Here is a 14,061-nt window from a genome sequence, read left to right on the forward strand (position 1 = left end):
AGTAGTAATATAGTAGTATAGTTATAGTTTTATTTATTTAACCCTTCCTCTCGGGTTTTGGGAGACTTTCTGTTTTTACATCGATTCTACATGTGTCTCATCTCATACTTATTCCTATTCTTTACCCAGGTAGCAAGCTCACGTCATTTTGACGTCCCAAAATGGTCATTTACTGACTATTCTTGACGTCACGAAATGACGCCCTTATGATGTTAAAATGACGGTCGAATGTCACAAATTCCTGACGTCATGAAATGTACCGTATTTTGACGTCATAGAATGACGTGAACAATATGTTGTCAAAAAGATCTCTAAAAGATATCCTGTTTCTGAAAATGATAACATAAAGAGACTTCTAAAAGATAACATATAATGTCAGAATGTTAACCAATGCGTCGTTTTTTGAGAACAGAAAGATATCATGAAACTATATAATATCTAAAAGATTTCTTAAATCGGATATCTTTAAAATGCAACTAGAGATTAAAAAATAAAAAAAAATTTCATTTTTTTTTATTATTTTTATCAACAGTACGTACTAAATTTGGGACAAATTTTTATTAATTAATTAAATTTAAATTATATTATTTTATTTTATTCTTACTTGCCGGTGGTAGGTTTTGAACCCGGGACCTTAGGGTTACAAACCTTGTACTCTATTTGCTACGCCAGTTTGAATCATCGATATGGGTACTTGTTATTGTCTACATATACCTATATGTTATAAACTGTCGCAATTATATTATTTTTTATAAAAGCAATTAAATTTTGCAAAACATATTAAAAATAAATAGCATTAACTTATTTACTTATTAATTTCATTGTTAAATTTAACTTTTTCCATAACCTTTATAATTTGATAGAAATTGCGATCTATTTAGCACTAAGACTTTGAAGCGTTCAATTGGTTAATTTGACCATTTTGAAATTATTTCCAAGATATCTAAATGTTTTCTTAAAAAAGTTCTCTTAAAGTTGAATATAATATGCTTATATAATATACTTATGCTTTACGCCTTAAATCTCATTGTATAGACACCGCTTTAGAGTGTGTCTAAAATACGTCTTAATGACGTCTTTATGTCCCGATTTTGGATGTGCTGTCTGGGAAAATAATCATCAGATCATGACTGAAATATGACTTCGAAATGACGTCATCATGACGTCAATTTTAGGTCATGTAAAAAAATGGTCATTTTGACGACATATGACCAGATATGACCATTTTGGGACGTCAAAATGACGTGGGCTTGCTACCTGGGTACTATTTACAAAACTCTCACTATCTAAATTACATATATTTATACATTTTTAAATTCATTGCTTCTACGCTTTACTTCTTGTTACATCTTTCTTCCTTTCCCTTTTCTTCTTTTATTCTTATTATCTTTTTTATGTTTGGACGGACGGCTTTCCTATTGTTCTTCATAATTCTCCATTCTTCTCTCTTCTCTTGCTGTCCATCTGCATTCTTTAATCACATGTTCCACCGTCTCCAGTTTTTCTTTACACATCCTGCATAATCTTTTTTCTTCTTCCTCCCAGAATCTATTTGCTCTAAATTTATTTCCGTATTTGAATCTAGCTATTTCTGTCATTCTCTCTTTTTTCCTCCTTTTTTAATATACTTAGGTGGCTTGTCCATCCTCCATTTGTCATAGTCCTTAAAGTACCTTGACCTTTTAATTCTTTGTATCCTCTCTTCCCTTTCTTTTTCTTCCATCAACTTTTTCCATTTCTCTATTACCTCCTCTCCCTTCTCTTTTCTCGCCTCTCCTTCCCATCTTTCTATGCCGCCTCTTTCTAGTGCTTCTTTCCTTTCTTTTCCCAGTTTGTTTGTTCCCATTCTTTCCCCATCTCTCTCTATCGAACCTGGTTCCGCTTTTCTCATTTTTTCCTCATGCTTCATTGCTCTCATACCAATTTCTATTCTTATTTTGTCAATCTTCATTTCTTCTCTCACAATATATGCTAGTGTGCACCTATTCAATCCTATTTTATTATCCATTTTAGATACTTTTCTTGTAATCTTTCTACTTCTTTACGACTCAGTCACTCCAATCCCATGCCTCCATTTCATACAGTGCTATAGTCTTTACCATTTTACGTTAAACATTATCAATCTCCTCTTAATATTTCCTCTAAATTTTCTCTTTCCTATGCTCTATACTTGTGCCATTGCTGCCATCCCTCGTCGTATTACGTCCTTTACATGTTGTTCGTCCTTATTGTTGCATTGAAATGTACATCCTAAGTATTTGTATGTTCTTACCTCTTTAATTTCTTTTCCTCTCCATCTCCACACATTTTTCTCCTTTCGTCCTTTTGAATACAAGCATTTTCGACTTTTCCACATTAAGTTCCACGTCTTTCTTCTTCAAATAGTTTTCCATCCTTTTTAGTGCTGTATGCATCTCTTCCCTCGTTTTCGTTATTATTGCCACATCATCTGCATATGCGAGCGAAAACCATCTCTTCCTACCAATTGTTGTTTCTCCTATTTGTTCTATTCTCAGATATTCCTCTAAGTCTGCCGTGAACAGGATGAAGAGAAGCGAGCTTAATGGACACTCTTCTCGTACTCCTTTTTTTTTCAAAACTCCTTCGTATTTCCTTCTTCCTGACTGTGTTTTTCGTCTCCTTGTAAATATATTTCCTTCACTCTCTCCACCAAGATCCTCCTCACTCCCCGTCTTATCATAGCGTGCCATAACTTCCCTCTATTTACCCTGTCAAAGACTGCTCTCAAATCTGCGAAGAAAACGTATAGCTTGTCTCCCTTCCTCTGTAGTCTCTTCTCCGCTGCGCATTTTAGTGCTACAATGTTGTCTATGCAGCTCCTTCTTCTCCTAACCCCCGCTTGTGTCTCTGGAAACATTTTCATACATTCTGCTTTTGCTCTTATCCTCTGTTCCAGAATCATTGCATATATCTTATACGCTGTATTCATCAATGTTACTCCTCTGTAATTCTCGACCTCTGTAATTGTCTCCCTTCTTATGAATCGGGCTTATCACTCCCTTCTTTCACTTCTCTGGCTATTCACCTCCTCTCCAGATAATATTTTATACAATATTTATGGTAAATAAAAAATAAAGATTTGTACAAGTAATATTTTGTAAATATTTATAAATATTTCATAAATATTTTTATAATATTTATGATAAATCTTTATGATATCTGTCAAATCTAAGACCACAAAAATATTTATAAAATATTTGGATAAATATTTATAAAATATTTAAATAAATATTATAAATATTTTGTAAATATTTTATAAATATTGTGTGCTGTCTGGGATATAATTTAGCTTTATCAAAAGAACAGAACAAAAACATATTTTTATAAGTTATTCCACATGTTATTTCGCATTGCTAAAAACCAGTAAAAAAACCGTAGATTTATATTTATTTATAAATATTATTTAACTATACGTTTCATGTTTCTGACATCTATTGAACTGATCTATAACAAATATGTATTCATGAGCATAAAGTGTTCATGGATCATTGCGAAGTGCTAGTGTAACGTACGCGGGAACATCTAAACTTAAATTGCAACAATTATTTTAAATTCAGTTCGAATGTTGGAATGCGATGAACAATAGAAGAATATTGATTCCTTATCTGGTTACTGATGATACCAGATGGGGAATCAGTATCAGAGACAGAATCGATCGAGCATAGGGTTACATCCTGAGACAAAACCTTCCTCCCCCACTAGAAAATAAAATTAAGTAGGGGAAAAATGTATAAGTATTTAGATATAAATATGAGGGAATCAAAACGCTTGTCAGTCTATAGTCTATTAAGTCTCTCTTTGCTTATGGTAACTTGGGTTAGTTCGACAGTTAATCAGTTGGTCTGGGGTTGTTGTGACCTTTAAACTCGAGCGATCTCGTATCGCAGTCCTTAGCGGACTTACTATGAGCAACTAAATTTTAGTTCGGTTTGTTGATTCGAAATATAATCTTAATAAAAGTAATTAGTTTTAAAATTTGTAAATATTTACTTAAATAGACTTAATCAATTTCTGTCGCTGCCAATAGTGTAGCAAGAGTTCTAGATACAATTTTCTGTTGCCCCCAAGAGCGTAGAGATAGATTCTTCGGGTATTGTCGCTGACATTAGTGTAGCAACGGTTTGCCTGAACTCTGTTTCGGCCAATAGTGTGGCAACAAAAACCTTAAAATTAGTTCCTACTACAGATGCCAAAGAGAGGTGGAAAACATGTTAAAATTAAAAGATTAAAATATCAAATTAAACAAGCTCTCAGTTCAAATCAAGATCCATTTTTATTAATGATTGAATTAGATAAACTTCTTGGGGTTAATTCAAATAAATAAATATAAACTTATTGATCCTCCTAATCAAATTAATCAGGTTCAATCAAAAATCGTTAAATAGAAATCAGTCGACAAATTCAATCGAAATTATAAACTCGAGAAGATAGACTTTGAAATTGATTTCCCTCATTTCAAAATTATTAAGAAATCTGACCCTCGTTATAGAACTTACAGAATTCATTATCTTTTCGGTGAAGATTAATTTTCTCACAAAGTCGTCCATCCCCGGGTAAATTACTTACATGTATTGACCCAAAACGGACAACTACCACATCCGAGTTCATGATACTAGAGGTTCGTTTTTTTCGCTACACTGGGACTGCACTAGAACTGGGTAGTACGGACAAGAACAGCACGGGTGCTTTTAAGTACAAAACTAATAATGGCGCTTCACGCTTGCGAAGTTGATAATTTAGAATTATTAAATGATTCTTCAGATGAAGAAATATTTTTCAAATCCAACCATTAATGGAACTAATTTTGGAGGAAGATGAAGACAGTAATGTTACTAATTGTAAGTAATTATTAATTGTTGGCAAAATGAACGTTCTAGAAAATTCTAAGCTTACTACATTTTAGATTTTAATCCATTACGATTTTTTCATTCAATATTTGGAATAATTCAAAGAATACATCATATAAAAGTACAGAAATATGTAGAAAATATTATTCGAAATTATAATAATATAGACTTTATTATGCATTTCCGTTTATCACGAGATATTACATACAGATTGACTGATCAATTTAGTCAATCTGAAATATTCACATCTCTACAAGGTATGTCTGCATTATAATGAAAAATATATTATTTTTTGTTTGTTTTGAGAGCTTAATGTGCCAGATCTTCTTCAGATATACGGCACGTGTAACACTGGGCCTTCTCTCGTACACTTTCGCTGATTTTACCACACTGAATGTTATGTAGATGTGTGTATGTGTATGTGTCGTATATATGTAGATGGGTCAGTTATGGATGAGTGTATGTGTATATGTTTATGTGTACGTGTTTGTCCGCATTGAATGAGCTCGGGTCCGCGTAGGTTTGCTATGCCCAAATGACGGTGCGGTACGGTCACCCCTGCGTGAATATATTATTTTTGTAAGATATTGGCTAAGAACTCCGACCATATCTTGCAGTTCACATCTAGATCACATGAAGCGTTCATGTATTCCTAGTTCAACACACCACCGTTATATGCGATCCCGTATTGGATGAGACGATCTCTCGTTCTCATTGGCTATGATACGCGCTCTTAGCGCCGCCATACAGGAGGAGGAAGAAGGGGCCACGCGCCATTAGCACTTAGTAATAAGCCAAAACAGTGTTAAGACGTAGAATAAACGTTCTTCCGAAAAATACTGCCTCGAGTATAACCGTGTACCCTCTTTACAAATCCCTGCTTTCCCGCCACTCTGACAGTCCTCACATTTATTTCAAATCCCTCCAAGCCATCCCTTACAGAATTCAGAAGTGGGATACACACGGTTCCCTTATTCGAGTCAGTTTTTGACCGCGTGATAGTCGCGCAGTTTTGTTATCCCTTTCGTGTCCGGGCTTTCCGACGAAAGTTATCCCTCTTTCGTGTTTATTTTATACGCGGAAGTACGGGTATTACTTTCAATCATTCGTGCAGTCGTAGTGCTAACGCTCGTCCGCCATCTTGGCAACGTGTTCGTGTGTGTTTGTACGCATCTCTCTCGGAATCAACGAGATCGCGAGAAAATGGAAGCGGAACTTTTAAAAAACCTCACCCTGCATCAACTCAAGGATAAATTTAAGGAATATGGGTTGCCAGATGAATACAGCAAGCTCGCTTGCGTCGACGCCCTTCAAGCATATTACAGGCGACAGGAGGCTGCCGTAATTTTATCTTCAATGATGAATGAAGGACAAAGGAGAGGATCACAATGAAGAGGATTCTACCCTAATTCGAATAACAAAGGAAAATGAGAAGGATTGTTCCCCTCCTCAGCAAAAATCACGGTACGAAAAGGACCTTGAAAGGCAAATACAAGCCCTTTTACAAAAACTGGATTTGCTTACTGCTTAATTAACAACGCAATCAAGTATATCTATACAAAGACTAAATACAGTTTATTTGCAGGCACCAATCCTCCTAAGAAGCCAACTACAATATGGCACAGAATATGGCACATCCTTTGCTGCTGAATGTTAGAACTGACGTATCAAGCTACTCTAATATATCACAAAAAGCCAGTAATACCGAAAATAAGTCAACATACCCACAGACATGTCAGTATGGGGGTAACGTCCATCGTCCACTTCGAACTTCCCATTTGGACTGCAGCTACCAATGCTGGCTACAATACCACCAGCACAGGCTGTTACTCTATTGTCTTCACAGATACCTTCATTCTTGGGTACGGAAGACGAAGACGTGTGTGTGTGTGTGTGCGTGTGTGTGTGCGTGCGTGCGTGCGTGTGTGCGTGTGTGTGTGCGTGCGTGCGTGCGTGCGTGCGTGCGCGCGCGTGCTAGCACTTCATATCAAACAAACGTAATAAATGCTGTTTTTTAAAATAAAAAAATACTGTCCGGGTTTTAGGCTAAAATGTCCGGCTAAATTAACAGCTGTGTTTGGCTTTTCTGATTTTTAATCTAGCAAGCCTATGCATGCATAGTACCTGTTAGAAAACGCTTAGGATAAATAAGGCTTTGTATAGATTTACGCCTACTAAATTCGAGAGTGGAAAAGCAAAAATATCCTTTCCCGCAGATTGAAAGCTGTTTAACGAGATTAGCCAATATGAATGTATTTACGTTATTAGACTTAAAGGAAAGCTTTCACTCTGTTGATATCCACCCGGATCACACTAACAAGTAAACACGGAAGTGTCACTCTCCGATTTTAATGAAACTTTACACATTTGTAAGTATTTTACACGTTTTTTTTTATCGGCCAAGGTTCATTTCGAGGGGTGAAAATTACCCCTTAAAGGTAAAAGCTATATTTGATATATCAGGTAGAATAAGTGGAATGTTTTAGAAAGTAAAATGTTTACTGGGTGTCGCTGAAGAAAAATTTTATGTTAAAAGTGTAAAATTTAAAATGTCCGATCCAATATGGCGTCCAGATTTATCAAAATTTTTTTTTATTATTATTTTTCGTGAAAATGAGTAAATTAGAAATTCTTGTAGGATAGGCTTAATATTATTAAGTAATAATATTAGGACAGGCTTCATCAACTTCGGCTTCGGAGACGCAATGCTTCCCCCTCTAGGCTCAGAGACACAAAGTATCGTTAAGCGCTTTATTGTTAGCACGTACGTGTCTTCTACCGATGTAGAGGGAGTATTAGCGTTTGAGAGTGGGGGAAAGGAGCCCCACTGCGTCTCCGGAGCCGAAATTGATGAAGCCTGTTTTTATATTATTACTTAATAATATTAAGCCTATTCTACAAGAATTTCTAATTTACTCATTTTCACGAAAAATAATAAAAATTTTGATGAATCTGGACGCCATATTGGATCGGCCATTTTGAATTTCACACTTTTAACATAAGATTTTTCTTCAGCGACACCCAGTAAATATTTTATTTTCTAAAACTTTCCGCTTATTCTACCTGATATATCAAATATAGCTTTTACCTTTAAGGGATAGTTTTCACCCCTCAGAGTGAACCTTGGCCAATAAAAAAAAATACGTGTGAAATATTTTTCATAGTTCTACAAATGTGTAAAGTTTCATTAAAATCGGAGAGTGACACTTCCGTTTACTTGTAAGTATTTTTCTTTCGCCATTCCCGACGCGCAATATGAATTTTAAAAATTGCCGTTTCGTTATTCATAATCACCTGCTGAATTTCAAAAGAGACTTCTTTTAATACTACAACCATTAATTAGAGAGAGAGTAAAATCTTGATCTACATTGATGACATATTAATACCATCTGAGACGAAAGAGCAAAACTTAGAGGTTCTTCATAAATGTTTAAAATTATTTAAAATCTATTCCTTTGACGTCAATTACCCAAAATGCTTGTTTCTCAAAAAGGAGATAGAATATCTCGGTTATGTCATTTCCAACCAAGAAATTACATTCAGCGACCGACATGTTGCCGCAATTAAAAACTTCCCAGAATCAAGAAATGTAAATGAAACTCAACATTTCCTAGGACTGGTAAATTACTTTCGGAAATTTATCCCTAATTTTGCCGTTACTTCAAAATCTTTATATTCTTGCTAAAAAAGGATTCTATTTTTAATTTTAACGATCATTGTCAAAATCCTACAATAAACTCAAAGACACTCTCATTTCTTACCCGATGTTACAACTATATGATCCGAATAGGCAAACTGAATTACACACAGACGCTAGAGCAATAGCAACAGTGGCCATATTAATGCAGCGTCAAGACTCTGGTCAATTAACACCAGTCGCATATTATAGTCACGTGAATAATTACACGGAAGCAAGGTATCATTCATATAAATTGGAAATGCTCCCTATAGTCAAGATCATCGAAAGATTTCGTATTTACTTATATGGGATTCGTTTCACAATAGTCACTGACTGCCAAGCAGTTGTATTGGCCGTGGAAAAAGCTAATTTAAATCCAAGAACTTCGCGTTGAATTATTCGATTACAATCTTACAACTTTAAAATTGTGCATAAACCCGGTAAGAAAATAGAACACGTCGATGCTTTGAGTCATAGCGCTTTATCTATGTTTATATCAAGTTACATTTTGCATGGTGTTTACTTTGATATGTTTATACTGATAAGCAATATCCCCCACGTGACCCCTCCCGTGACCACCCGTGACGTCACCCCCGTGACGTCATTCCCGTCCCCGCAAATACCCCCGTGACATCATCCCCCTCCCCACAAATATCCCACGCCCCTCACCCTCCTTCGGAGCCCCGTAGTTAGAACCGGCCCCTCTTTCCTACTAGCCAGATTTCTGAAGCGACATCCATTACCACTCGAAGCTCAAAAACCAATAAAAAATACTAAAAATCGTGAGTCGTTATATTGGATTCGCTATTTTGAAAAAGAATCATTGAAATCTGATGGCAAATTTGTAATCAGCGACCTAAAAAACCCCTATATCTGATTTTCGCGGTTTCATGATTTTTCTTTTATTCTGACATGAATTTTTTGTGAAAAAAGCACTCTTTTTTATATTTTATTTATTTACATAACAAAATTAATTAATAATAAAGGAAAATATCACCCTACCAAATACTACTCTTACTAAAGTTAAATTACAAGAAAAAATAATAAAATGCAGTATTTGGTGTTCAAAAAATTAAAAAAATGACTTCAAGATAAGTAGTCGATATCGACCACCATGCTGCAAAGGGTTAATAAATGTTTTTTTAATATTTTAATAATATTCGGACAGCAATATTATTAAATAATATTTTTAAAAGGTGAAATTTCAAAATGTCGGACCTCCGATTTTTTTGAAACTATGTACGATTACGTATTTTGTCTATGGAGGAATAAAGTAACATAAGAGAGTGTTAGGGTGAGAGGTGAGGTAAAAAACCTGATTTTGAATGTAATTTTACCAAGAGGTTGCCCTATTTTGATACCCTATTACGTCAAACACAATATCCAATATACATATATCCTACACTCAAACTTTTGGACCCGATTGTTGGGTCTCGGGCCTACTCCCTCCTTTCGTCAGCTGCCAATACCCCTCACCCTGTTACACTCGCTCCTGTTACTTTATCCCTTTATGATTTTGATGCGCTAATTATGAATATAATAATGAAAATTGGCGCAAATTTGATTTTTATGGCAAAAATTATAAAAAAACCAATAAAAATTTCTTCAAAGTTATTTATCTTATCTAAATTGTAAACATTTTTTGTAAGAAATCAACATTTATTTTAACATTTATGTGACATCAATTCAATAGCTATAAATATTATTATTAATAATATTAATAGCAATATTAGTGAAAAAGTAGTAATGATAGTAGCAGCAACAATTTGTTGTGTTGTCAATATAAAAAGAAAAATAATTACTTATTAAATCACTGAGGATATTGCGAGGCAAATTATGAAGAATCACAGTATCTAACAATCTTTGACTGCTATGGAATAAAATTTCTTGGTTCAAATGATCTAAGAGAACATTAAAAAATTTACATTAGCTAAAAAAAATATATATTGTCTATTTATCTTTCTAACATTTCAGTTAATCAATTAACAGATGCATTTTTAATATAATTTTCAGCGACTTTATTTGCAATGATAAAGGTCTACAAAAAATTTTAAAAGTATCATTTCTTACGTAAAATTTTACGCTCTTTCAGAAATCATCGTCAGAATTTATGTAAAATAAAGTTTAAAAAAGTTATGGCGACTTAAAAATTGCAAAAACTTTTTTAAAAATAGTTTTTTTGCATCGAAATAATATAAAACTCCAACTCTTCGCAACTTCCAACTCTTCGCAAACAGAAAATTTTATCCTGTTATTTGCATAAAATGTGCGTCATACTATTTGCGACAAGCCTTGCCAGCAAAAACTAAGCTGTTTACGGACACAGACCAAATGCGCACGGACCAAATGCACACGGACCAAATGCGCACACTGCACATGCGCACACTGCACGTGCGCACGGGCCAAATGCAATCCATGTACATTGCAAGCAGAGTAAAGTCCACATAGGTTAGCGACTTGGACGGAGTGGGTGCGGGAGGGGGGCCGAAGGCCCCCCTTGCACCCCCCCGTGTGTGTATGTGTGTGTGTGTGCGTGCAAAGCATTCACTGCATTACATGGGTTTGCGACTTTCAGTGTATGCATTTGGTCTGTGCGCATGTGCAGTGTGCGCATTTGGTCTGTGTCCGTTTTGCACTGTGTCCGTTTCGCTCTGTGCGCATTTGGTCTGTGTCCGTTTCGCACTGTGTCCGTTTCGCTCTGTGCGCATTTGGTCTGTGTCCGTTTGTTACTGTGTCCGTTTCGCACTGTGTCCGTTTGTTACTGTGTCCGTTTATTACTGTGCGCATCTGGGACTCACTCGGACATAGCAGGCTGAGTGAAACGGACACAGACCAAATGTGCAGAGACCAAATGCGCACAGACCAAATGCGCACAGACCAAATGCGCACGGAGCAAATGCACACGGACCAAATGCGCACAGTCGCAAACTTATGTGGTGCACAGAATGCTTTGCACACACGCGGGCGCACACACACACACACACTCACGCACGCGCACACACACACACACACGCACGCACGCACGCACGCACGCACGCACGCACGCACACACACGGGGGGTGCAAGGGGGGCTTCGCCCCTTCTCCCGCATCCATTCCGTCGGTAGAGGTGCCCGAAAAGTCGCAACCCATGTAGTAAGTTTTTTGGTTATTGTGTCCGTTTGATCTGTGCGCATTTGGTCCGTGCGCATTTGATCCGTGTGCATTTGGTCCGTGTGTATTTGGTCTGTGCGCATTTGGTCTGTGCGCATTTGGTCTGTGTCCGTTTCACTCAGCCTGTTGTGTTCGTTTATTACTGCTCATCTGGGACGCTCCTCTATGGATGTCGGCATGAGGGACGAAATTCCATCTCGCGTATCTGCTACTATGTGGCGTTCGCATCGTTACTATAGCACCGTGTGTAAGTCACGTGGGTCGCCAGTGGCTTGCTCGCGCCACGCGTCAGCTTGCGTGTGATGTGCAATGTAAAGTTACATTGAGGTTATATTATGAATGACAATTCTGTGAAGCATTGTGAAGTAGTGCATTGTTATACCGTTTGATGTATCTTTTAACAATAATTTTAATTTTAACTAACAATAAGTTGTGATAAATGTCGAGAGATATGATGAGTGGTTTGCTGTAAGTGACGCGCAGCGTAAGATTATGATTAATTTGCTGTAAATGACGCACAACGTGAGGTTACAAGACAATTTTGTGAATTGTGCTTTATTATTATTGGTAATCGTGTCAATGGTAATATCTCGAGGGAGAAAGGTAGAGAGAGAGAACGAAAAAAGCGGACAGTAGAAAGAGCCGGGACGGGAAAGAGTGGAAAATACAGTCATATATGAGGTACTCAAGCTTTTACACAATTTTATATGCTTTGCGTAATGTAAAAAACTTGTATACGATAGCTCTGGTACTGATTGTTTTAAATTATGTTTATTAATGTAAGTGTGGTAATGCAGCAAAGAAAAAGAAGTCTTACAAAATCATGAGATGAAAAGACAAGGTGATGACTCGTACCAAGTTATGATTATTCATACAAATTTTTTATTGAATGTTCTCAGATTGTCATATTATAAATGTATTAAACAATTAATTGAGCTATGTTACTCTGTGATTCAACTTTACACTGGTGTCGATGATATATGAGATGTGTGATATAGAATTGTTCATCAGTTAAATGTTGCTGTAATTGTCAGTTAATATTAACAACTATTAATTAGTTTTAATAAAACTTTAAATAAATATTTTTAATAATTCTACTTTTTATTCTTTGCTTTAATAGTAACGTATAAAATTGTTGGTATCTTGGTGATAAAGAACGGTCCTTATTTTTACAACATTATTAGTGTTTAACTGATGCACACCCAGTTCAACATTATCTCTTTTAATAATCAACATCAATGTAAAATTAATTAAACAGTAGTAACATAGCTCAGATTTTACAGTGGTGTTGATGAGGTAGATGTTATACTTTACAGAGTAGTAATTATAACACATCTTAAAAAAAGCTTTAGTTTATTTTAAAGAGTGAGTTCCAGATGCGCACAGTAATAAACGGACACAGACCAAACGGACACAGTAATAAACGGACACAGTAACAAACGGACACAGTAACAAACGGACACAGTAATAAACGGACACAGTAACAAACGGACACAGTAACAAACGGACACAGTAATAAACGGACACAGTAATAAACGGACACAGACTAAATGCGCACACTGCACATGCGCACGGACCAAATGCACACACAGAAAGTTGCAAACTCATGTGATGCGGTGAATGCTTTGCACGCGCGCGCGCGCGCGCGCGCACACACACACACACACACACACACACACACACACACACACGGGGGAATGTAAGGGGGGCCTTCGGCCCCCCTTCCGCACCCACCCCGTCCAAGTCGCTAACCTATGTGGACTTTACTCTGTTTGCAATGTACATGGATGGCATTTGGTCCGTGCGCATGTGCAGTGTGCGCATTTGGTCTGTGTCCGTTTATTACTGTGTCCGTTTATTACTGTGTCCGTTTGTCACTGTGTCCGTTTATTACTGTGTCCGTTTATTACTGTGTCCGTTTCGCACTGTGTCCGTTTGTTACTGTGTCCGTTTGGTCTGTGTCCATTTGTTACTGTGTCCGTTTCACTCAGCCTGCTGTGTCCGTTTATTACTGTGCGCATCTGGGATGCTCCCATTTTAAATATGAGAATTAAACATTTAGTTAGAATAAACCTAAAAATTAAATATCATATCTGAGATAAAATTAATATGACTTTTTATCATCTTGTGGATATTTCAGAAACATTGAACTTAAAATATCTTGATAGTAACTATTGTTACGCAACAGATATTCTGATATATAGATATCTTTAAGATATTTCTGTGATTTTTCCTGCGTTGAAACGTTTTCTTTGTTTGTTGTAAAAGTTTGTAAATATTATCCATACAGTAAAATAGATTTGAAATATAATAATCAGATACTGTTGAGTATTCAAGCACTTGCGCGGCACGTGAGATACGT

General features: G+C 36.2%; 1 protein-coding gene across 1 annotated transcript in view; it reads right to left on the minus strand.

The window, feature by feature from the left end:
* The window catches only part of LOC105828650 (potassium/sodium hyperpolarization-activated cyclic nucleotide-gated channel 1-like), a 55,151-nt gene that overhangs the window by 29,051 nt on the left and 12,039 nt on the right, over positions 1 to 14,061 (minus strand). Inside the window, exon 7 of the mRNA XM_036287050.1 lies at positions 10,350 to 10,448. Coding sequence (XP_036142943.1) covers positions 10,350 to 10,448 — 99 coding nt within the window. The remainder of the gene's footprint in view (positions 1 to 10,349; positions 10,449 to 14,061) is intronic.

This window comes from Monomorium pharaonis, chromosome 5 (genome assembly GCF_013373865.1).
Source record: "Monomorium pharaonis isolate MP-MQ-018 chromosome 5, ASM1337386v2, whole genome shotgun sequence".
Lineage (NCBI taxonomy): Eukaryota > Metazoa > Arthropoda > Insecta > Hymenoptera > Formicidae > Monomorium > Monomorium pharaonis.